This window comes from Kryptolebias marmoratus, linkage group LG22 (genome assembly GCF_001649575.2).
Source record: "Kryptolebias marmoratus isolate JLee-2015 linkage group LG22, ASM164957v2, whole genome shotgun sequence".
Classification (NCBI taxonomy): domain Eukaryota; kingdom Metazoa; phylum Chordata; class Actinopteri; order Cyprinodontiformes; family Rivulidae; genus Kryptolebias; species Kryptolebias marmoratus.
The window spans coordinates 28,677,617-28,704,371 of record NC_051451.1 but is presented as its reverse complement, the minus strand read 5'-3'; the positions used below and the strand labels follow the sequence as shown (position 1 = coordinate 28,704,371).

At 40.7% G+C, this 26,755-nt stretch overlaps 1 protein-coding gene across 1 annotated transcript; it reads right to left on the bottom strand.

Moving 5' to 3' along the window:
- On the bottom strand, window positions 1-24,769 carry hs3st1l1 (heparan sulfate (glucosamine) 3-O-sulfotransferase 1-like1). The gene is made up of 2 exons (XM_017434176.3): window positions 24,351-24,769; window positions 1-2,000 (listed from the first exon to the last, which is right to left on the bottom strand). The coding sequence occupies exon 2, from the start codon at window positions 1,822-1,824 to the stop codon at window positions 889-891; it is 936 nt and encodes a 311-aa protein (XP_017289665.1). The 5' UTR covers window positions 1,825-2,000; window positions 24,351-24,769; the 3' UTR covers window positions 1-888.
- Between the last annotated feature and the right edge of the window lie 1,986 nt (window positions 24,770-26,755).

Below are 26,755 nucleotides of genomic sequence, written 5' to 3'. Positions count from 1 at the left end.
TAAATGTGACAAAATTTAGGCATGAATTTTTAGCAGAAGCTAAATGTGACAAAATTTAGGCATGAATTTTTAGCACAAGCTCCTTTACAAACGGCGCCCCATATGATACAAGCATTTCATTCTTTGAAATCTTCTCTCATTGCCATGGCTCATTAAAAATATTTGGTTCATGAAAGAAAATGTACTTTTTATTTATACTTTATTAAGAGAAACACTTCAAATCTACTTGTGGTTTGTGCAGCAATGGATAATTTAAAAAAATAAACTGCAACAAAGTCGACCTTCACATAATTTCAGATGATAGGTCTCAAATCTTTTGTGCTTCAGATTTTAGATGCAGGACTAGAAACCTTGAAGTTAATGTGCACATCATCAGTATTGTAATTTGTGTTTGTATAAAAACATTAATGTGAATCGGGCTCTAAAAGTAGCTCCAGCCCAGCGGCCTACACCCTCCTTAATCCTTCCTTGGCAACATACTTCAGTCCTGGCTCTAACTAGCCTTTAGCTCGTCAGTCCTGTCAGATTTAAACTTTTTTTTCAATCTTAGTCTGTCCAAACACCTATCTACAACAGGTAAGATATTAAATGTTCATAACTTTTCCATTGAATTCCACTTCAAAATGGCTAAAATATCTCTTTTAATGCTTCCAGGACAAAAAAAAGGTTATTTAAGTTCGCCAGTCTCGTTCATTCCCAGAATTCTAATTAGTTTCTTCACCTGTTTGTGTATAGACCACAGTACAGAACTGGTCTTAAACCAGAATAAAAAGCCCCTCAGAGGGTTCTTTTTATGGATGTAAAGTGCTGCTTTTTTAAGTTCAGTTTTTATCTTTATTACAAACAGGGCACAGGCTCATGTGAGTCCAGTTTGGGATGAAGGGTTTCTTATTGCCAGTCAAATGTACGTTTCACCAGCCTGAAGAAGGTCCGGTTGTGTTCTCGTAGGAAGGAGCGCAGCTGTTGCAGAACAGTTCCGTTAACAGATGGGTGAGGACGTCCCTTGGACTCATGCAGACACCGCTCTCGTCCATCGCTTCGAATGCAGTAAAACCCTTTGGTCTGGTTGAAGTAGAAGTTGGAGGATACTATCCGCGGAGGCAGGTTCAGGAAGCGCTCCACCTTCTGGAGTTCCGGTAGAGGGTCCCGGATCAGAGCGTCCCCGTCTACGATGTGTATTTGTTCCAGGGGGAAGTGGCGCAGCCAGTTGCGCATGTGGACGTCGTACAGGCTCCTCTGGATCGCCTTGTAGCGGATATTCAGGGCTCCGCTGCGCACCAGCAGGTTCTCGATGGCTTGAACCGGCTTGTGGTTCTCCAGCCGGTTGAAATACACCTGGGTGTAGTCCGAGATGACCCGCTCCGTCGGGTCCCGCAGGATCAGCAACAGTTTTATGGATGAGTTCATGGCACAGATCCGCTCCGGTGCGAGAGCTGATGTGAAGTAACCGGGAGTTTTTTCCACGGTGATCTGATGAGGGTACGAGTAAGGCATGAGCTCCCGGTACCACTCAAGACCCTTAGCGTAGTTGTCGTCCCAGTCAAAGAAGTGCACCTCGGTGGCAGCAACAGCGACTTCAGGGTGTATGTCCAACATCTCCAACAGTGCCCTTGTACCCCCTTTGCGTACCCCAATAATGATGCTGTGTGGAGTTCGTTTGCTAGTTCCTGGAGGTGGAGATGGAGTTGCATCTTCTGAAAAGTTGGCTGCTAGTCCTGGATTGAGGACTGTGGAGTCCAGAGTTAGTCCTGTCTGAAGGAGCTCAGATGGAGCAGCGTGGACCTGGAGGACCAGCAGAAACACAGATACCAGGAAACATGCCATGGCACCGAAGGAGTGAAGGCCAGCCGGCAGAAACAAGAAGAAAAACCAAGGTTTTAGCTATGGAATAGCTGCGTTTTCCTGAGCTGAACAGCAGCTGGGGCAGCGAGAAACCGAGATTTTGTCTGCCTTTGATTTTCAGTTGGAGGAGGAAATATCATCAGCAGTCCACAGAACATCTGCAGGGAGGCAAAAAGACAAAAAGAAGAAGAAAAGGCTTTCAGATCTCAGGCATATAAAGCAGAATGAATGTCTGTATTAGACTGAAATGGCACTTTCCTCATTCCGCTGAAAAAAGCAATCGAGCCATAAATACAATTCTTGTCTGTCGTAAGTGTATGATCTGAAAAGGATAATCTCAGATCGTCTGTCTTTTAGTCTCCTCTCATTTCCCCTCGTCCAATTTGCTTTTTCTTTTTACTCTATAAAGTCACTTTCAATTGAAACTGTAATTTCTCTGGCTGAAAAACACACTTCGCCCGACAGCTCATCACAGAATGAGGCTGAGACATGCGAGTGCGGCTGAAGGCCGAAAGAAAAGTTTCCACAGATACGTGACTTTGATTTCCTATTCATGCCACAAATGATCAAGAGCAAAAAAAAAAGCAAAGAAACAGAAAAGTTGATGGATTTATGGTGTTAAATGTGAGTTCTAATGAATCTGAAAAGCTGGGAAAATCAGATCTTTGCTTCTGGACAGGAGATGTGATTCTACAACTAAATACCTGAACATTAGCTCTTTTTGCCTTCTGTTAAACAAATTAATATCTATTAAAAGATTTCACTCTTTGTTCTGAAACAAATGTCCATGAGACGAAGAAGCAGAACAAACACTTCAAATGTCAAGAAATTAATTTAAAAAACAAAAGTTCTCGGATTCCCCAACTGGGAAAACCAGCTGAAAGAGACGGTGCTTACTCTGCGCCAAAAAACAACCGAGTTTCAGCTCGGCAAACATCCAGCTCCAACAGCAAAGGTCAGGGGAGGGTACCAAGTGTGTGTGTGTGTGTGTGTGTGCAGGTATGTGTGTATGTGTGTCTATCCGTCTGTTACCAAACTATCTCATAAACCACTCAGTTTTTAAAATATTTAGGAAAGATTTGGTCTGGTAGTAACTGAAACTGATCTCCAGCAGATATTCTGAGTGATCTGAACAGATTGCACAGAATATCTGTTAAAAATGTTTTCATTCATTATTTGGAGTCAACGCTGTCTGACTGTTAGCAAAATATCTGATGAGCTAAGTAACCACTGGTTAACTTTTGGAGTCAACCCAGTTCAAGATGGCTGTCACAGCTAATTAAAATGATCAAACACAAAAGTGGCTATAACCCAGTCACATTTATCGATATTGAGCTAAACTTTGTTGTGGTAGTAGCTGAGAGTCACACAACATTCTGTAAGTGTGACATTTTGTGATTTCACATGAGATGACACGTAATGTTATCTTCAGGGTTTGACATTAGGAATTTTAGTCTCAAACTTTAACCTAAAAGGTGGCAGGTGATGTGCGTTCCTTCAAGGAAAGCTGGGATTTAATTAATCATTTGTAAAAATAAAGTTTATCAAACTTTCTCTGGACTCAGAGTTGAGTGGATTAGCTGAAGTTTGATAAATCACCTGGAAACTGAGCGTTAAAGCTCATCCGTCTTTCCAATGTCACCTGCAGTCTGACAAAGTGTAACATTAGGTTCACTGTTGCTAACCTGTGTTATTTTAGAAACATCAGTCATTGTCTTTTTATGATTGATGCTTTGAATATTTGAAAATATTTCCCACTGAAGCTTCAAAGTCCCAGAGACAGTACCATCAGGATGGCCCCAAATCTGAATCTGTCCATAAATTACACTAGGAGAAGATCAGCAATTTGTAAAGCATGCATAATACATTTTTGCTGAAATCTGTGTACTTGTGTTGCTTTTTATTGACCGAGCATGATTATAAATTCACCGCTTGCAGAAAAACTCTGCCTTGTGTGCAGTTCAGTCACGGCAGCCGTCGCTCTAATTAAGCGGATGTGAAGAGTGGAACTGCTGGTGAGAGCTGTGCCTTTCTGTGATACCACCACTGGCCTTTCTCTCACCTTACAGAACCTTTCAACCGTACAGAGGTGATGACATGTGCCCCCCCCGCTTCACACTTCAATCGTTGGCTTGAGAGGGAGACGGTGCTGAACAGCCGACGTCCCCTGCAGGGCCCGGTGTTGTGCACGGAGGCACTTATGTAGTGTGACAGGCGCGCCTGCCTGTCAGCGTTTCCCTGGCAGAGAGCTGCCAAGTCCAATGCCTGCAGCCAGACAAGCTTCCTGCCCCCCCAACACCGCCACCAACACCACCGCTCCACTCACAGCACAGCACCACCTGGAAGGAGCCGCTGGTGCACAAGCTTAAGCATTCTGATGGATAGCTTTGCAGCGTTTTATGTTATGAAAACCATGTTATCTGGCAGACAATTTCACCAGGAAGATGTTTGTGGAACGCTGTGGTACCGGTCCATTGTTCTGCAACACGAGCTGGCAGGAAAGGACTACAAGTTCAACATGATTTGTTCACATGGAAATGCTTTCTAGAAAAAAAACAATATAATCGGAACATGGCACCATTTCTAGAAACGTTTCTAAAAATGTTTTCATCCACACGGAAACACAGAAAACGACCCAAAACACTGTAGTAACTATGCCAGGCCTGTAAGTGGCGCTGTAAACCTGCCACAAAAATCTCCATGACAACGCAACGGTGGCATTTAAAACTCTTCATTCTGAAATCCAGTTTTAAAAACTACTTTTTAAGGGCTCCTGAAACACAGCTCCCATGCAGATGCAAGGCGGAAAAACAAATTGTTCCTGTTCTGAGTCCTGAGTCCTGTTGGTGGAAAACAGCATCGCTGCAGCTGCATGCAGGGAGAGTTTAGATTTCGACCGCAGCTCTGGGCACCTTCATGCTTTCGGGGGTTTGCATGTATTACTTGTTCTTGTCCTTCAGGCACTTTGGAGGTGCACCATCATAATCCTGCTTTGGTATGAGCATGAAAGTGCAGTCAGGCAACAGGAAGAAGGCTGGAACTCAGCTGAGGAGAAATGCAGTTACAAGAGACAAGATATCTGTTTTATAAATCATGAACTCCACTGCTGAATCGCTCTTGTACTGCTGCTCCCATTATTTCCCCAAGAAGTGACCCAAACTGAACTTTAAACTGTCCAGTGAGCTGAAAAGATCTCATAGCAAACTGGTTACGCTGTTTAGGATTTTCACTTTAATGATACATCTGTCTGTAGCCCACTGCTCCAACAGATGAAATTTATTTTGAGGCAGTGACAACATGAAGTTAAAAGGTGAAGCAACAAAGGAGTGGCCTGGATGTGTATTTGTCTCTTCTGATTTTAATGTCCATTAATCGGAATGAGTAACATCTTGCTTCAGTTGCAGGAACTGTTATTTTTCTGTCTGGAAAGCCCACCAAGCCAGGAACCAGGCAGAGGTTCAGTGTATCACAAGAAATCATGCTCTCAATTATTTACCCAAACAACTCCTTCATACATCTGCAGAAGTATTCTTGTTGTTTTCCTGATTCTGATTTTCTGTACATTCTTTACAAACTCCTTCTGCATACTTTGTGATATTTTAGCTATTCGTATATCAAAACATTCAGCTCATTCAGAAGATGTGTGTTGTTACATTTAAAATTATTTAACTTAATTTATAAATATTTTCCTCATAGAAACACATCGAGATCTCTTCAATTCCTTCATAAACATTGTTTTCTTTAAAATCTGCTTCATTAAACTGGTTCTGTTTTAGCTTCTAGCTAGCATTTAGCTACTTTTAGTTTTTTATCCAGCCTTTTGCTACTTTTGCTGATGGTTGTTCGCGTCTTTGTTTGCCTGGCTCACAGACAGAAATGTTTGGACAGATGGAAGCTGGGAATCAGGCTGGAGGTCAGGTTTAATGCTCCATTAGAAATCGTAAAAAGCTAAACTCCGATCCTCCTCCTCTCTCTTATTCTTCAGCCTCGTCTCAAACCTTTATGATTTGCTACGTCCTGGATGGCTGAGGATCTGCACCAACAGCTCCAAAACTTAATCAGTTGTAGTTTTACAGCCATTAGTTACTGTCTGCGAGTTTCATGGAAATTTGTTCAGTGATTCGTGATATATTTTTCTAACAGTTAAATGAACTCATTCACACACAGAAACAGGCAGAATCATTATTGTCCTTTGGCCTTCCGAAGCAGGCAATAATTAAATTAGAGCCTACTGCTTAGAAAAAGAAGAGTTTTGTGTTCTTACAGGGAAAAAATGCTTATTTTTCTTTTCTGTTCAGGTTTTTGAAGAAACGCCCTGCTGAGCTGTACTCTGGTTTCCTGTGTAGCAGGTGTGCTTGTGTGTGAGTTTTATTTATCTCAGCGCTTAACTAGAATTCTGTCTTCTCATGCGTTTCCCTCATTATGGTGACCACGGGACGGGGAGGTACAGACCAAGGTAGAACTCACCCACCTGGCCCACTGTGGGTAACTAGAATCTGATTTCAACACTTCAGCTGTATTTCACATGATGATGCTAATGACGAAGACTCGGTTTCTCCTGTTTAGAGGAAATAACTATAGAGCAGCTCTGTCAGTAAGCAATATTTGGCTATTTGTGGATCGTATGAGTAAGACAATGACCTAAGTCCCGCCCACATGTCAGCAGAGGCATTCATTATCAGACTTGAAGAGGGTTTAATATGTCATTTGCTAGGGCACCCAGGAACATGTGGCCTCAGGCTGTAATTACAGTGTTTTAACTGTGATCTTCTATACGCTGAGTTAAACTTTCTCTGTATAGCAATGATTTCAGCTATTTTTTTCCTCCTGCAGACTGTTTCAGTTTGCAAAGCAGGCTCTTCCAATTACTAGTCCTTCTGCCCACTGCCATCTGTGCACACATCCAGCATGAGCAGCCCAGCTAGTAGAAGGCCTGTGCTTCATAAACAAATATATATTTATGCTACACTGGCAAAGTCTGAACAAATGAACCAACACACAGTGTCTCAAACCATTTTACACTGACACTTAAAATGAGAATCCTTTGTGTTTTCAGACTTTGGCAGAAATTAGATTGGTCAAACAAAGCAGCAGAGAGGAACAAACCTCACCATGGCAACAACCCTCCGGTTACCTAAATGCATCATTGTTCAGTAGCTGCAGGATTGCTGCGGCGGGCTCGGTTACCCCGGTGCACACTTTCGGTTTAGGCCTCCATCCATTTAGCTCTGGCATTCGTCAACGCACTGAGATTTATTTCAAGCATGAGCTGACATTGTCTGGACTCCCAGGAGGCATTTTGCAGATAAAATAGGCTGAGTTGCTCATCGCTCTTTGGACGAGTGGAGGCAACCAATCCCAGGGACGCTGAATCACTCAGAAAAGCGCTCAGTGGTCCGTCAGAAACAACAACAGACTACGAGAAGGAATTCAATCAGAGTGTGGCCTGATGAGCCTTATTCAGCCTGCCACTTCTGATAAAGCACCTACGCTTTCCTCGGCATCAAGATCCCTTTAGTGCGAGAGCCTCCTCATCAGCCCAGATAAGTCTAATTTTGCTGCTCCGATTTAATGCTACTGTAAATCTTATCATGCTTCTCCCATCACACCTTCCCCACATCTCACAATAAGTCTGATCCTCTCCGTGTAAAGTAATTATTTTGTGGTTTATCGCAGAGGGAACACTGTGAAACGCCAACGTTATCAAAACAAATGCACCAACTTCACCCCCCCACCCCCAATTCAGAGCAAGTCTTTGGAATTCCAATGTGTTTCCCTCAGTCTCCCAGGCATCCTGAAAAGTGCAATATACACATGCATTATGAATGAATTACTTCATGAAATAAAGAGCAGGGCATCTTGTAATGAATTGTGAGGGTACTCTTAATCTTTGATGAGGCTGATATGATGAATAGTTTAATAAGAGAAACTATGGGATGGCCTGTAGAAAGAGATATTACAGAGCTGATGAGTAAATTTAAGAAATGAGAGAGGAATCCCACCTTGATCTTGAGTTAAGCACAAGCTCTATTCCAGTTCATATAATACAGGTAAACATACAACCTGAGTTCTAAAAAAATGTAAAGAAAAAACAGAATGTAATGATTTGTAAATCTCATAAACTGATATTTTATTCACAATGGAACACAGTAATCATGTAAAATGCTTAAATCTAGAACTTGAACCATTTTGGGAAGAAGTAAGTGATACAGATAAGAAACAGCTGGAGGAGCATTTTGAAACTAATTAGGTTAATTAGAAACAGGTCAGCAAGAGGACTGGGGATAAAAACAGCATTTTAAAGGCTGAATGTAAAAGTCAATATTGGATGTTGGTGATCAGGTTCTGGTTCTGATTCTGCTCAGGAACACTGTCTGTAAACACAGTTCACCGTGCTGCTTAAAGCTCTATCAGGCAGAGAAGAAGCCAGATGTGAACAGATGTGTCTCCTCTGAACCAAAGTGGAGAACTGTTCTGAGATCAGATGGGTCCAAACCATCCAGCCTGCCTCTCTGATGGTATGGGGGTGCATTAGTGCCTCTGGCATGGCGGCTTACACATGTATAGGTCTTAGAACAACATGTGCTCTCATACAGCTTCATTGGCTCCCTGTTAAATTCAGAATAGAATTTAAACTCTTATTTCTAACATCCAAAGCTCTCAACAACCAAGCTCCATCTGATATTAAAGATCTTATTGTTCCATATTTTCCTAACAGAGCTCTTTGCTCTCAGGCTGCAGGTTTACTTGTGGTTCCTAGAGGTTCTAACAGTAGAACAGGAGGCGGAGCTTCCAGTTCTCAGGCTGACACCCTGTCTACTTTTAAGACTTTCCTTCTTGATAAATCCTATAGTTAGGGCTGGTTTGGGTTTCCTGAGCTCTTCTTTAGTTCTGCTGCTGGAGGACAAACTGTCCACATGTCCTCTCTCTGCTGCTGGAGGACAACCTGTCCACATGTCCTCTCTCTGCTGCTGTCTTTACTCGCTCTACTCTCCATGTTTGTATTTATTACAGCCATTAACGTCTGTTTGTCTCTTTCCTGTCCTCTCAAACCCCAGCTGGCTAAGGATAGCCGCTCACCCCGAGCCCGGTTCTGGTTCTGGTTCTGGTTCTTCCTTCCCGTTAGAAGAAAGTTGTTCTTCTTCACATCTGCTCAGGATGGAGGATTGCATCAAAGTAAAGGTCTGAACCAATCTGCTGGTTTCTTTAAATAGACAACTGTTATTTCTTTGACATTTTAGAACCTATTGAATCTGATTGTAATGTATTATAGCCTGATTGAATTGGCTGCATAATTACATCTGTATTATCATGTGATCTCATGATTTATATTATTATTTTTTCATGGTTACCTAAGATGACTTTCCTTTTAAACTAAATAAACTGAATAGAATTTAATAGCAAACAAGTTATTTACTATAAAGATGTTAACTTTGATATTTTTTGTTTATTCTCCTAAACTACAGCTGGTGTGTGTCGTCCTTTCACACTTTGGCACAGAAACGTTCAGTTGGACCGAAAGCAGCACAGACCTGCCAGAGATGTTCCCGCCATTACAAATATGTTCCCAGCGTTGCAGAACTCAGAGATTATGTTTGGATCCTTCTGTTAGCTGAACTGATTCAACACCACGGTGAAGTTTCAAGCTAATAATGTGTTTATTTTATTATCTGGTCTTTATTTAACCAGGCAGGACATGTTAGGAACAATTTCCTGTTTTCAACTGTGGCCTGAGAAAAGGGAAAGCCTCTTGAAAGAGAAAGGATAAAAAGGCTATAAATCAACACAAAATATTTAAAAATAAAAACAAACAGTAATAAAACCTTCAAATCCAGGACTGTCTCATATTACTGCACTGTCAGACATGTCAGTTCTGCTGCAAAACTGGGAAATTACTTCCAATTAAACATAATTAAACTAACAGAAAAGCACAATAAAAGTGGTCCAGTCCGGCCAGCTGCTGTAACAACGCTCACCTAGTGTTTGGTGTTTAGTCGGCTGACCAGTGAGGATGACTCGACTGCTCATTAACAGCAGAGGAATGGCTTTTTTTCAGCATGCATCAATGACAGATCAGTCAAGCGTAAATATGCAGATGAGAAACGTCTCAGATTTCTGGGATGGCACATTTCTGGGATGTCGTTTGGCCGCAGCCACTGACCTTGGACCGGAACTTTCCTCGTATCAAGCTACTTCATCTGCATAAGTAATTCAAGTTGTCGCCTCTTATGCTGGCCATCGATTGTAACCTGATCCGAGGGATCAGAGACGGTCGGCTGCGGTGGCTCTGGCATTTATCAGGGCTAAGTTTAAAACTCGCTTTGTCATTGTTTTAAATGGAAACGCCTGGATCTGACAATTAACACTGGATTAAAGGAGAAGCTGAGAGTTATACTCTGACTGTGGGTGAACAAAATCCACACTTTCTTTCTGGTTAAACAAACAAATTCTTCTGATGTTAATGCAGAAGTTACTTCATGCTTTAATCTTTAATCATGTACAGTTCTTTTGAAATACAGAAAAATGATTACAGTGAGAAAAACTTGTTTCAGCCACAAGAGATGCAACCCAGTTGCTAAAATAAAGTGTTGCAATTGTAAATTACTGATAAACACTGAATATGACCCAAGCATAAGCCAGCAGCTGGGGTTAAACTTGGGTTTTGTCCCGGTTCATAGTGAATAAGCAACAATTTAACCAGGTTTAAAAAATGTGTCTGCTGCATGTCTCTGACCTGCTGCTATCATCACTAAAGGTTATATAAATATGTTAATAATAGTATTAACAATAATAATATTATCAGTATGAAATTAAAGTTTTCATAGGTTCAGTTTTCACTATAGTTTCAGTTTCAGAGCCTTCTGAGATTCTTAAAGGAAAACAGGTTTTATTAATTTATATACTTCTTTAGATATGCTGGTTCTTGTTTGTGGTCAGTTTGGTAAAAGATTTTATTTTTTTATCATTGCCTTTAGAGCACATCTGATTTCCACCTACAGGATGGTTGATGATGGAAAAGGTAAAGAAAAAGAAACTCTTCTGTGGAAATCCATGTTCTGCTACCAGCTGGTTGAGAAAAGGCTCAGAAACTTTTCATTTTTACAGTTTTATTAGAAGCAGCTCCATCAGACTCATCTTCTGCTCTTTAAATAAGTGGATTTAATTCAGAAACTTCAGATTCTTCTTTCTTTACACGATGTAGATTAGCAGGCATGCCAGCTGTCTGCATATCAACACGTGATTTCATGCTTCGTGGTATGAAAGCGTAAACATTAACGGGTTGTAATTCACTGCCATGAGAGGCGGGCAATCATGTAACTCCCTAAAAACAAAATACCTGATGAAGCACTGGACAGATTTTAACAGAACTCTGTGAAAGTAATTATTGAATGTTTATCTAAAACTGATTAATTTTTAAAGTCAACTCTACGCAGCTAACAGATCGCAGCAAAGACAAACATGGCTCTGGGTTTTTTACAGATACTGAGCTAAACTCTGGTGTGGTAGTGGTTGAGAATCCCCCGTCACATTTCTCTGAGTGTTCACAGATTGTGTAAAAAGCAGCGGGCGGACTGAGGAAGTGTTTGGCCTCAGAAACATCCACCGGATGTACCTGCAGGGAAACTCGTTATAAACAGAACTCTAAATAAACAGAACCTGCTAACTTTTCATGTTTTTGAACAGAGACACAAAGAACAATCCGACACAGCAAACAATGTTTCTATAATGGAGTCAAGAAGCCAACAGAGTGACTGTTTAGGGTTGCCACTATCATTTAACTATCCGTTTATCTTGTTACCTGAAGTAAACGAAAAACAATTGAAACTGACTCCCATTAATTTTGTGTCTCCCACATTTAAACAGGCACTTTTCCAACGGCCATCAGTCGTCAGCTCACATCTGAGCGCCAGTTGCCTCTGTTCTCATCTTTGAGAAACAGCCATGTAATTTCCTACAAGCAGGGCAAACCAGATCGTAAAAGAAGTGTTTATCTATAATAACAATCTGCAGCTCCATTTCCCCGCGCTGAGGCTTGTTGTCTCTCTGCTTCAGAGCCTTTACTGGGAGAAGATCTGGGAGAATGTAAATCATTAAAGTTCCACAAATATAGCTCTGTAACTGAGAATGCTGAGTCAGCACTATTGTTTTCTAGTTTTAGTTTCTTCCAAATGTTTTATGCATTCAAACTACTTCTGCATACTTTGAGCTGTTTTTCTATTCACATATCAAAACATTCGTCTCGATCAGGTAATGCAGTAAAACTTTTAGTATTTGTAATTTTTATACTTTTTGAATTATTTATCTTTATTTTTAAAGGTTTTCCCCATAAAAACATATTGAGATCTCTTCTCTGCAATAAACTTCATCATACCTGCTCTGTTTTTGTCTTCTTATGATCCTTTTAGCTTTTAGTCTTGTTTACTGCAGTTTTTAGCAACGATTTTACTAAATTTAACTTTTAGCTACAGTTTTGCTACATTAAGCTTCTGTTCTGCATATTTTAACTTTAAAAATTAATTCCTCAACAAAGTCATGCATTTTCACAGACCGTGCTGTTTTCTTGTTGTTTACAGCATTTTGCTTTTGCAGAGCTCCACACTGTTGACTGTGCTAAACTGTTTTTTAGCTTTCCTTGCAAAACTTTCTCCTCTGCCCAAAAGCAGAAGAACCGTGGTAACAGCTGGGCTTCACATCTGCCTTACAGCTGAGATTCTCCTGGCAGTGAGGCTCTCTGTTTGCAGACATCAAGCATCAACACTTTTTGTTCTGTTATCATTCTTCTTCTCAGTCTTTGTAGTGAACACAACACTCAGCTGTTTCTTTTTTTCCAGCTTGCCTTTAGCATGAAGAGATTCACTATCAGCTTACATTACTTGATGAGGTCGAGCTTTAGCTGAGTGTAAAGCATAAAAAACACCAGAGTACTTTAGGTAAGGAACGTGTAAATAATTCACACATTTATATAGCTGCAAGAAGCTGATGGCACTATCCAGTCATGTGTGGTTCTGGGTCTGTGACAGAATCAGGTTAAGAAGATAGAGGGAATAAAGCAGCGTGTCATTTCAGCGGGGTGACTCTAATAGCAGAGCAGAGCTTTGTCTCAGCTGGTGTGATGCTAAACCCACAGGCTAATGTCGGTACCCTGGTGAAGCTAATGACTGTGTGCTGGTTATTTCTTTATTTCTCTGCTCAAAAGAGCTCAAGACCTCTGCATCTTTAAAAAAAAATCATCAGTATGCACGTTAAAACAAAGCCCAGTTCAAAGATTAGTCAAGAACGACACCAGTCTCGTCACAGCTGTGGAACAAATTATAGCACACGGAGCTCTCGGTTTTATCAGAGCCCTACTGTCGCGCTATTGCTCATGAAAAAGTCATCAGTCCCCCTTCGGCTTATAGCTCGTTGTGCTGTCTCTGTGGTCCAGTAAAACCAACTGAAGAGTTTATGGGAGATAAGAAGCAACAGAGGTCGTAGGGACAATAACTACTTTTATCGCCCCACGTTGTGCAGCAACAGCCGTTTTATGTGTGAATTTGCTGGAAACCAGTTCTTAATTAGAGGAGTTTGTGGAGCCAGGAACACAGGCCTAATGGGGAGAGGAGAGGGGGAAGGAGAATCAGAAATAGGGCAATCATTTGCAAAAGCTCACTTTGTTACTGTGCCCTGTAGCAAAGATGAGAAAACGGCATCAATGAGACCGGCCTTTTGGTTGTTGGTGCTGGGTTTGTCTAGACAAGTCTGAGTCCTTTTAAAATGAGTTTGGCTTATTGATTTTCTTGGGGGCTTATCTTTATTAAAGGAGTCTACCTTGTCAATGGAATTACTGCCTTTGCCATCAAGGTGAGGAGATTCTATTTCCCAATACTGTAAAGTTTGGCCCAAGAGGTTCCAAACGGTTAATAGGAAACGCAGCGTATTGTACTGAGCTCATCTTATTAGTTTAAAACTCTAACACAAAACAACATAAAGCTTTAATTTCCTGTACTTTAAGATCAAGTCTCAGAGGAAGATTGAAAAATGTTTGTCTCTTTATCCAACTTTCAAAACACGCCTTGTTTTTTTTCCAGATATTTCTCTGACTTGTTTTCAAACACCACTTTTGAAATAAATTTTATTAATACTGTGAATGCTCCATGCAATTTGTTTTAATCAAAATTTATTTTGAGATGCATTGCAGATATGGAAGATTTTGAATTGATTTCCAATCATCAAATTTAAAAATAGGCCTTTTGATGGACTGGAGACTTGTCCATGGTGTCCCCTGTCTCTCTAAGAGTTGGCAGAGTAGTTGCTAGTTGGTTTTCTGACATTGTCCACTCTTTATTAGACATTATATTTTGTTTATTTAATTAAAATAAGCTATAGTCATTTAAGTTTGAATATAATTATTTCTTAATCACAGTTCTCTGAATGGTGCCCAGGAAGACAGTCAGCTCCTCTAAGTTTGAGGCTGTGCTTCTCAATCAGAAAAAGGTAAAAAGGGCTGGGCTTGAGTCTGTGTTTCAAGTTTAGGAGTTCAAATATCTGAGAGTCTAATTCTGGAGTGATGGCAGGATGGAGCAGGAGATGGACCCACTGATCGGTGCCTCATCTGAAGTGATGAGGGCTTTCCTCTGGTCAGCTGCAGTGAAAAAGAAGCTGAGCTGAAAGGTGAAGCTCACAATTTATGATGAAAACATCCTTTTTCATGCTTTCCTTGTCTGCTCTGCCTGTGATGGAAATTTTGCCATCTTTAACCATCCACTAAGGTCCATCAGGTCCTTTAACGGACAAATGCATGCAGCCCAGATTTGTGTGACACACTGCAGTGCACACCTCTACCTTTTAAAATGGTAAGGCTACAGATACAACAGACGGCAAAGACAGCAAGTCATACCACAAGCAGAAGAAGAAAAACAACACAGACACTTGCTTTGAGGAAATACTGTGTGGAGAGACCTCGGATGGGTCATCATTCAGGGACCACAATGACACAAACACTGGATCTAATTCCTGGTGGGAATTCAGTCAAACTTTATTTCCTCTTCATGTTAACACATCAGCACATCATTGCCACTTATGGCTGTTGTGAAAACTGTAGACTCCTGAGTGGTATTCTGTTCTCTAAGAATGTGGATGTGGACACAAGATTGCCTGAAATGATGTTTTTGGTCTTATATCTCCATCTTTGTTCCAACCTTCATCCATGGTCCATGAGGTAAGAAAGACTGAAAGAATGAATTCCTGGATATAAGCAGCTGAAATAAGCTTCCTGTGTAGAGTGACCATGCTCCCCTTCACACTGAATGATGACCCCACTGAGGTTCTCCATCACTTACACAAACTATTAGACTGGAGCAAAAACCTTCAGTGTGAAGGAAGTCATGATGCTTCTATGCTCTTAGTGTTTGCCAAACAGGGTTTTCCAGTTATTTTCAGTATCACTGAGATGATCTCCTGTACCCAGCATGCTCTATACACCCACCCTGGTATGATGGACCACATCTGGACACAACTACAAGTATCATGTCTGTGCTCAAGACCATGGCTCAATACTGGTCGTACTCTAGGCATAAGGCCAACGTGGCCAGTCCTGCCTTAAATTCTCAATGAGAAAGTCATGCTGGTGCATGTAGGCCCCACATCAAACTCACAGACACAAACATGTCCTAGACCAATCATGCTCTGCCCTGCATAATGAGGAACCCACTGTTTTCTTCAGACCATCCATGTTTCGGCTGATTTTAGCAAGATCGTCATTCAGTGTGATAGGATGAGAAGCTCCTTAATCCAAGAGGAACTCGGAGTAGAGCCACTGCTCCTCCTCGTCAAAAGGAGTCAGCAGAGGTGGTTCAGACATCTGAATCAAATCCCAGAAGTTACTTTAGGGATTATACTGTATGTCTTCTCTGGCCTGGGGACACCTTGGGATCCTCCAGGAAGAACTGGAGTTTCTATGATCACAGAGATGATTGTGTCTCAGTTTCCCTGCTGGGCTGATTATTTCTGTAACCTGATAACAAACAAGGAGAATCTATGGTTGGATGGAAGAAGACCAGTGTTTCTTTTCATCTGGTTTTAGGATGTTTTTCTTTTTTTGTCTACATCAGGTTGCACTTCTGAACCAGCTTCAAACCAGCTAACATCATTTTTCTTGGCTTCATGGTTTCTTGCCTTACTACACTGCTTGTTGGAAAAAAACGTGACAGTTTTAGCTTTAAACAATTATTCTTATGATTTTGTTTTGGCATCCCAAAGTGCCACAGTTGTAAACCATATGGGCTGAAAGGCAACTATAACTCAGTATTTTTAATTAGCCAGCTGCGCAGATAAGTTTAGGGACACCAGACCAGTTAATAAGGACCCTGTGCTCCCAGTTGCTTGCATATTAACAGGAAAAAAAGTGAGAAAAAAATTAATTACTCATTTTCCCAGACTTGGAGAGAGGAATCTGGTCCTTGATTGCATAATTTAAAACTCCATAATTATCCTAACGGTATAGCAACAATGAAACATGTGGACTGCAGTTTCTGTAGCAGAAAGTCCGACAGGGTTTTCTCACATTAATTCAAAGTATGATAAGAGGTGCCACAGTTTCTGAGGTCAGCCCTTCCAAATCAAAAACTGAATTTAGTTAAGAGTTGTTTACTTACTCATCAACTCCTACTGCAAAGCCTAGATTATCTTTCACTTCATTTAGACAGAGGGTTGTTTTTCAGTTTGTCTGATTATATCTGTTTCGAGCACAGACCATGCTTCTCTTGGTATTTAACAAAGATTAGCTTTAAATTGATGATTAACCTTTGTAATCCTACGCACATATTGAAAATGGCTTGCTTGTCTTTACCGCAGCCACACAAAAGAGACGCAGCATTATCGTTCAGGGAAAATTGAAGCTCAGAAAGCAAATGAGGCAGCGTTATCTTCCCGGTGCGCGGCCGGATAATGAAGACAAATCTCCAGACTGGGGAGCCATCTCATAATGAATCCTAACAGATGAATTCTTTTGACTTCTTGGCGTGAATCTTTTAATAAAACTTTAGTGTAACCCTGGCAAGCAATTTCCAGGCTTATCTTGAAAAGCAGGAGCCTTTCCTCATGGGAATGAGGAGTTGCTATTGTTTAGATGGCTGTATTAGGCAGTAATCAGACATTAAATGACTCATTTCTCTATATTTAACTGCAACTGGGGAGGTAATGGTTTAATTTGCTGGCCAATGAGTTTTCCCCATGTGGAGTGCTCCTTGCATTAAATCACTAGCAACTGTGTGTGCATCTGTTGCTCAAAAAAGTCTGAGTCACATAAAAATTATGTTTCAAATGGCTTCAACCTCCAGCAGCTTAAAGAGCAAAGACTGGTAACCTTTTGCACGCTAAACGTCAGAGCCTTTTATCTCCTCTTTTTGTTTGTCATCACCCACCGCCTCAGGCAAAAGGGCAAAGATGTGTTTGCCCATATCTGTGTGTGTGTTCATGTGTCTGTTTTTTACTGAAATAACTCTATCTTCTGAACAAATTTTAATGAAACTCTCAGGAAGTTATCACTGGATGAGCATCTACAGCTGATCAACTTTTACAGCCATCCCAATTCAAGATGGCCGCCACAGCTCATCAATATTAGCAAACATAAAAATGGCTATAACGTATTCAAATTCACCAAATGCAAACATATTTTTTATATTAGGATATAAAACTAACTTACATCAAGGATAACAACATTAAATGTTTAAAGTGAAGCTTTGAAATGTCTGATTACGGTCAAACAGTTTCAAGAAAAACGGGCGAGGCCTAAAATTTACCTTTACCTGAGAACATTTTTTTTAACATGAAAACAAAGTTTTAACATTAATGCATAGATGAGAAGGCTGCACAGGAATGATGTTTTATTTAAAGATGGTTTGAATGAGTGTTCCAGTCTGACCCGAAACGGAAGGTTTTAAAAATCCGAAGCAAAATAATGAAAGACTGGCCATTAAAAATATTGGTTTCTATCTCTGCCTTTAAGCCAGAAAACCAGAGAGAACAAAAAACAAAGAAATAACATCTTTAACGTTTAGTTTGAAGTTTTAGGTGCTGGATGCTCATCGGGGCCTGAGATCTGATCCAGCAGCTCCCGGCAGCACCTCCAGAGATTCAGACTAAAACTTTCTTCAATAAGCTCCAGGAAATCATGAGGAGAGCAGCTCAGATACTTTTATCTGGAGTCTCTTAGTGAAACAGAAACAATGTGAAATTTACAGAGTATCTACCTGAGGAACTCCTTTTAGGATGTTTAATAACCAGTTTTTATTTGCTTAGCTGATGGTTTAATTCTGCTGAAAGCTTAATGAGGGGATGATGGAAATCAAAGAACAGTTTGTCTATTTTTTTGTTTTGTTTTTAATTTAATGTTTTAATTTTCCATAACAAATCTTTAACAGCATCAGTGCAGATAAAACTTCAGACCTTTGAGCAAATCATACGAGTTGTTTCAGAGGATAAGGCAGTTCTGACAGATGTTTGACTTTGGTTTAAATTAATCTTTATAAAATGTAGACAAAGAAGAAATGACTCCAGTTGCATACATAAAATAACTTCAGATTAACAAAATAGTTGTTAATATAAAAACAACACATTTTTCTAATTCTAAAGCTTTAAGTCTTTGTGTTTCTCACCTGATTACTTGTCTGGAGATGATAAAAAGGATTTTATTTTAATTTGAAATGTTTAATGCTCTTTGCTCAGCTCCCTGAGACACATGTGGAACATATTTCACAAAAAGAAATTCACACATCACTGTCTGTTTCATCCCTTTGCTCAGCTGCCGCCAGTCAAATACACACACACGCACGCACACACACACAGACACACACACACACACACAAGGAATCCAAACTAATTTCATTTCACACACGAGAGAGATGATAAATGTTTACATAAATAGACATGTAACAAAACCTAAATCTAAATATGTACGTCTGCAAAGAATGAATACATAGTCATTTTTCTGTTTGTACACACACACACACACACACACACACACAGCCACTAACGAGGGATGAGGCTGGCCGGGGCCTCTTTCGTCTTGTGGCAAGCGAAGAACAAAAGTGATGAATAAATAACTTCAGCCGTCATCAAGTGGAATGATAAATCTGCTTTAGAAGACGAGGCGATGATGGCAGCGTCAGGCTTCCTTCAGCCTCTTCAGGAGAAAGTGGTTTGTGAAATTCATTCATTCTTCTGTCCTGTCTCTCCTCTCAGCCTCTCCAAGCCTTCAATTCACATCGGCCAGAAGTTTCCATCCATCACACTCATTAAGACTTTTTATTCACTTCTTTTTCAAGCATTTTGCATATCACCCGCTGCCTTTTATGCAAGAGATCATCTTATTTTATAAAAAATTATGTTTTGGTTAAACTTTACGAAACTGCAGGATGTCACGTTTAGAGTATGTCTTGTGAATCACTCTCAGCTACATCCACGTGGGATTTTAACATATTATCTATAAAACTGGGTGAGTTGAAGCCATCTTTGTGTTACTAAGGTTGACTGGTTGTGGAAGACATCTTGAACTGGATTGACTTTAAAAGCTGATTACTTGTAGATGCACATCCAACGATTAGATCCTGAAGGTTTCAATAAAATCTGTGGTTCTTGAGATACAGACACACACACACGGGTAATAACATTATCGTCCGCCTTCGCCTTTCAGTGACAGGCAATAACTAATATGCTGAATTTAATATATGGTGAACATCCTATTGTTAAATGTGGATCTTTGCACCCTGAAAACTGCCTTTTTGCACAGACATGAATTATGGAATTTGGCACAAATATGTAAATGAGCCTAGTTATCCCTGGGTGCTGTAAGTTGCAGTCACTTATCTATTATGTATGAATGAAGGAGTGGAGTGAAGAGGTCCTGGCAGCTCCGCAGCCCGTTCACAACATGAAAGAACATGAATCGCAGCAAAGCTAGCTCCAAAATGCTAACTCTCTGCAGCTTCGCTCCCCCCACAGACTCAGGAGCTTTCTTCCACACTCCACTGCCAAGCTACTTAAAATAACAATGGCTTCCACAGGATTTGGAGGCCTGGAAGATACGCAGGGAATGAGCAGAAGTTGCTGCTAATCCTCTAATTTCCTCCCGCTAGGCTGATATGAAACGCTCGTCTGATCGGTAATCAGTCCACGGGGGAGGCCGACAGAAGAGCCAGCCGGCTCAGCGAGCGCACACACACACAAAATTCCACCTCTGTGTGACTTCACAGCGCTGGATGAGTGATTGTACTCCTGGTGACCTCATCGCACACGTGCAAACATCCCAAATAAAGAGGCCATCACCGGCGTGGACCTGCAGGGTCAGACAGCTCAGGTTTGAAATCAGGACCATGTTCCACCGAGGCTGTGAGCGTAACGAGCCAATCATCAGCTGGGATCACCGTCAGTCATCAAACACACCACGGCAGACAACTTCTGCTTAACTGAGTGTTGAAGAAATAATGATAACTGCTGCTCCTTTTGAACCCTTGTTGCTATGGTAACAAGAGGAAACCACTAATTCAAACATCTTCTATAAAAATAAGCTCAAACTTCAAGATTTTTTTTGTTCCTGTGCATTTTATCATAATGTGTGAGTGTATTATATCTCTGAAGACATTAAAGCATGTGAAAACAACAAAGTGTTACCTACATGTGTATGAACAGTGGATTGTTTTTTTTACAAACAGATGTAACACATGTGATGTCATCCATACAAAAGTTACACCCACAAATTCTGACTGAATGACCAGCCTGAAAACAGAAAACTAAGAAAATCAGCTGTTCGAACAGATTCAGTAACCAAAGGCCTAACAGTCTCGGATTATGTGCATATTATACAGATTCTACAGGTAAGAGCAAAGAAAGACAAACAGATTTGGGTGTTTTTCATGCTTAGAAGGGAAATTAGGATTTTGTTGATTTTGAAGTCCCTACAGGGAGCTGTGTGAGCAGAGAATACTGACTTTTAAATGATTTTAAAGTTACCTTGGCCTGCTAACAGCAGATTTTTATTTCTTTCAGCACCTAATAAGTCATCAACACCTTCACTAAAATGGAGTTTTTTCTTTCTTTGCACAAAGAATGAATGTTAGCATCCAAATTAAAGCACAAATGAAAAAGAGCTCCAATGACAGATGATGTTTGGTGACCAACATTCACCTCCAGCTTCTTCACATCAAGTAAGAAAGTATTTGTCCTCAGACGGATGTATATTCTGTCCTCTGTGTGCAGTTAGAGTTTAATTCATGGTTTAAGGACCTGAGGAAGAAACTGAATTCAACCAACCCAAAAACAAGAAGTCTGGAATCTATTTGGATTTTTAACAAACTTCCTAAACGCCTCAGCTGATAGCTTTCATCCTTTCATTTAACAAACACAACTTCATTAAATATTAATCCCATTCTGAATTGGTTTTCATTGGAAGAATAAGGAAAAAAAGAGAGAAAATATGTTTCTGTTTTGTTTTCTGTTGAAATGAAGCCAGCTGGATAAACTCCATCAAACTAAAAGCTGAAGCCGTTTCTGTCCCTCTGATATGAAACGTCTCTCCATGTTTGTGTGTAACACCGCTGACCTGGGGTGTTTGTCCGGTCACACGTCTCAGAAACACTTCCAGGTTCCTCCGGGGGATTTTAGAGATCACAATATCTCCGGACTCTAAAAGACTGTCTGTGATCCGAGCTGCCGTCGTCTCTCAGAACCACCAGAACTAAATCCAAACAGTCATTAATCAGGGAGACCCTGTTGTTCTTTGTTCTCACTCTGCAGATCACTTTTCTGAACAATGTCATGTTTTCCACAGCTTTTTACTTACTTATTTTATTTTATTTTCTGTTTACTTTCCCCTCCATCCACCCTCCAAGTAATAAAACATTTATTACCGCCCGCTGCTGAAAGAATTGAGTTTGGTTCAGAGATCTCACAAATCACCAAACTGGTTTTAATGAAACTTTCAGGACGAAATCTACAGCCGATTAACGTATGGAGTCAGAATCTAATCCAAGATGGCTGCCACAGCTAACCCTGAATGACTATGACTGTGGTAGTAACTGAGCATCATGCAGATCATAGCAGATATCACAGAAGTAAAAGAGACGATGCATAATGTTGCTTTATGTCAACATTTTAAATTCCCCTCTGGGATCATTAAAGTATTTATCCATCTGAAAGGTGCGAGGCCTCTTAGTTTTACACATTTGTTGATGTCATTTTAACAAAAAAGGAAACTTTCTTCTATTGAATTTGCATCGAGCTGAAGGCGAGATGATGACAACTAAAAATCCTAAAATTACTGCATTTATTCAGAGTTTCTCAGTGAAACAATCTGACTCAAGCATGGTTTGAAGGTCAAAGGGATTGACCCATCTAATTACGGCTCTATGCACATTACTTTGGATTTATTCTGGTTTCTTTTTAAAGCATTTGAGCCTCCCATCCACACACACACACACACACACACACACACACACACACACACACACAGTTTCTGTTGAGGAAAACTGGTGTTTTTACAAACACTTTGCAAAGTGGAGATTTCTCCGTTTGTGGTGCAAAGGTTCTGAGTTTCAGCTCGTTTCAGAATCGCTTTGTGTCCAAGAAACCAGAACAAGAACTGAGCCATTTTTTTTTAACAGCTTAAACAAACACAAAGTCCTTTTTCCTGTTTAGAATTAGCTTGTGTGACATCACACCATCAGGCTTTTCCAACTAGTGCTTTAAGATATTTTAGTTAACGAACATTAATTCATCTTTAAGCTGCTGGTTTTCTTCTGAACATTTAAACTAAAATCAAGACAGCCAGATTAGAGTTCAATAGATGCACCTGCCAGACTAAAATAAATGTTTAAGTTGCAACAATCATCTGTTTATTCAAGAGTTAGTCTTAAAGCCCTGAAATATAAGCAGGAGTTTTATTTATTAGTTAATTATCAAAGAAGAGTTATTTCTGTCTGTTTATACTCCAAACCTGACGACTTTTACAGGAAACAATCAGTTTCCATCAGTTCTTAAACAAATTCAGGATTAAACATTTGAGTTTCTGGATTTCCATCCAAACAATTTGCCTTCCGTATCTTTTATAAAATCTGTTTTTTATTGTAGCAGGTAAACAGAACGTTAAATGAAGATGATCTGTTTTTCCAGCAAACTATTTTCAAGAGAGAATCTGACTTTGTTTTTATTGTATGTATTACTGGAGCTGTGTGTTTTCTGCCTTTAATAACAGACCTGCTGTAAGTGTTGACCTCTGTCTGCTTTAACATTTAGACGACGTAGAACAGAAATAATACTCTGACCAAAGGATTCATTCTGCAGGTTTTCATCACATACGTATTTGTTGTTCTACCTGACTGACACCAGAGACAAATCACTTGTTTTTTATTATTCTTAATAATATTATATATATATAAAATTTTCTATTATTTTTTACATATTTGGCCAAAAATAAAATGATTAATTTGACTGAAACATTGTCGATGATGAAGCTGTTTTGCTGACAGTTGAGATGTTTTACAGTTGTGATTTGGTGTAATCTATTCCTACAGAGAGCAGATATTAAATTAAAATAAAATCTATTAAAGTAAGGATCAGACTCAGAGCTGACTGCAGCTGAGGTCAGTATTAGATGGGACTGCGTTGTGAAGTAAAAGTCACACCTAACTGATCGAACATCACCAACCCACAGATCCTGTTTTAAATACAAACCAGTTTAAACTTCTGTCGCTCTGCGGCTCATAAACACCTTTAGTTGCAATTTGGATTTTACTGCAGAACTTTTTCCAGTCAAATAATGGCTTTGAGAAAGCGTGCCCAAGCCAACACCCACACGCTTCATAATCAAAGGTGAATTGTTGAGCAGCCTGTAGAAATTTGCATCCTGTGACGTTTGGGTTGCTGGAAGTTCTCCTGGTGTACCAGCAGACATAAGAGAAGTGATGCTGTCTGTGTGTGTGTGTGTGTGTGTGTGTGTGTGTGTTTGTGGGTGCTACATTTCACCAAGAGCTGAAGAGTGGTAATTATCATCAGCTGCTCTTGTCTGATTGAGTCTACCTTGTGACTTCAGCATCAGAATAGTCAGTTTCCACACATGCACCAGTGTTAAAACTTCACCGCTTTTTGCTTTAGCTCAGATTCATTTGGAACTTCAGAAAATTCATGCAAAACTTTTTAAACAGCTTATTTTTTTTACATATTTCACACTTCAAAATGAATATTATGACGGGATAACGACGTGCTCCTGGGAGCTTCTGCAGCTAATTTATTGAATGTAGCATTTTAATTAGTTTGATCAATACTCCATTAGAGAGGATTTAAATGTGCACAAAGCACGCACTTGACTAAAGGATCACGCTGAAAATATGAGAGATTCAGCTCTTTGTCAGGCTGTAAATGGGTGTATTGCTGCGCATTTCTCTGCACTGAATTCCGAACCAAAAGGCTAAAAGTGCCGCATGAAGGAGCCCAGGAAGAAGGAGTTCTCCGAGGTAAAGTGGAGAAAGTGTGTTTACCTCGCGAGCAGGGTTCGGTGTTGGCGGGTTTGGGTTGATCTCAGGAGAGGAGGATGTAGATGATGATGCTGAGCCTCTGTGCGCGCTCCTGCGCACCGCCGCTCCACGCGGAAGGAGAAGAAAAGCGTCCGCTCCGACTCTCGGCCTGTCTCATCACTCATGTGTCTGAAAGCAGAGAGCGGCGGCGGGGCACGGAGTCCTGCTTTCCTGGGAGCAGAGAGCTGGAGGAGGCTGCGAGGCTGCAGAGACGCGGGGAGCGCTGTGCCCAAAGCGCCGCTGTGCGTGGCAGGCGGGAGGGAAGGAGCGGGGAGGAGCCGCGCGCCGTCAGAGGAGCGGAGGAGCGGGGGAAAGGTGCTCTGCTCTCCTCACTGATGCTCTGCTCTCCTCACTGATGCTCTGAGATGCTCTGCTCTCCTCACTGATGCTCTGCTCTCCTCACTGATGCTCTGAGCTTCAGAGCTCTGCTCTCACATACTGAAGGTTCAGACAGATCTGAGGCCAGGTTCTGATCACAGATCTTTATCTCCACTGGTCCAGTAACAAACAGAACCACTGCAGAGTCACTGTGGCATCTCTTCTGGTTTCTGCCTCTTTCAGGAATAAAACAAACAACAATAAAAGAGTGAAATTTCATTCCAGCAGCTGAGAGTGGTGGAAAAGTTATAAACAATATCTTACCTGTCACAGACAGCTTTATAACAACCACGGCTTGGTTAGCTAACAGCTAGTCCACACACAGATCTCTGCCTTTCAAAGACTTTTACACTTTACTCAGTTATTTACATGCAATTCTACGATTGTTTGAAGGAGCAAATAGCAGCAGCAGCTAGCTTTAGCTTTTTCTAAACAGTCATCAAACAACTAAATGAAACATTTATTGCTTGCTTTTAAAAACCACTTTATTAGTCAGGACATCGTCACCCTCCAGTCTGAGTTCTGAGATCCACAAACCAGCTCCGTTTGGACTCAGAACTCGTTCTCAGTCCAGCTGAGAACCTCTGGTTGTTGGACACAAGCAGCACCGTCCAACCTGAAGGAGCTGCAGACGTTTGGACATGAAGAATGGACAGAAGGTTCAGGTCAGACGGACCTGAAGAGACCTGATGTTGGAGACAATCCTGTGTGTCTCCACCCCTCATGCTAACGTGAACATGTTTGAAACCTACTGTACACAGAGAAGACTGTTTCCTATCTAAGCTGCTTCAGATACCTCCCACATCTCAGCTACTTGTCACAGAGACCTGCATGTCAAGACATCTGTTTAATCCAACTTGTAGACTTCTAAACACAACAAACTGTTCTTTCAACAGAAATGTGCATCAGAATCATACCTGTGCATATTTTCTGAGTGACAACCTGCAGAAATGAGACTTCAGTTCTGTAAACGGGAGGAAAATGAACTAAATGTCTAAAAGTAAAATGATGTGCTGCCAAAACACTCCATTTGGTGTCTTCAAGAGGGCTGTGCGTAAAATTTCACTTTACAAATTCATTTAGGTTGAGAGTTGAGTCATTTTCACATTCATCACCCCCTCTGCATAAAGTTTCATTATAGATGCCACAGGAATCTAACAGAGGAAATGTGCTGTAACCATGAATGTGCTGAATGTGCTGGAAGTAAATGTGATAATATACTCTAGTTGCTCTTTCTGCAGCGTAATCATCATTATAGACATTAATGGGAACCCAATCCAGGAAAAACTTGTCTTTATTAGCTGCATTTTTCCACTAATTTTTTCATTTTGTCCTAAATTACTGAGTATTTATGGTTTAGATCGGAGGTTTCTATCCTTTCATCATAGGCATGAATGTCAGATTCATTTCAGGTTTTTGATTTATTTAAACTTTTCTTTATCCGGGGTGGGATGATTAGGCAACAAACAAATTCAATGATTTTGAAAAGCAAGTTTGAATTTATTCCACACAAGGTTAAATTATATATACAGGCTCAAATATAACCTCACAGTCCCTCTAAATCTGTTAATGAGTAGTACTGAAGGTTTGAAAAGGTCTTTTAATTTGACAGGGTCTAACTTCCTGTTAGTGAACGTGACTGACTGCAGCTTCAGATGGAAGGAAACTGGTTCTGATAGAACCACCAAGGTCCAATCCTGTCTGAACTGGAACCTGCAGGAACACCAGTGTCCCTGTCCACCAGTGTCCCTGTCCACCAGTGTCCCTGTCCACCAGAGTCCCTGTCCACCAGAGTCCCTGTCCACCAGTGTCCCTGTCCACAGAGTCTCTATGAAGTCTGTTTGGAGGTGGAGCTTTCCAACTGTAAAGCACGGTAGTGGTAGGATCATGGGAATAGTATAATAAAGAATCAGGACTACCTACAAATTCTTAAAGTTCACCTTAAATCAGCAGCTGGACGGACAAAAGATGGACAGAGTTGGGTCCAACAG

What these genes read in the sequence shown, in the direction of transcription:
- hs3st1l1 (XM_017434176.3), bottom strand. Translation starts at nt 1,824, where the DNA reads ATGGCATGTTTCCTGGTATCTGTGTTTCTGCTGGTCCTCCAGGTCCAC.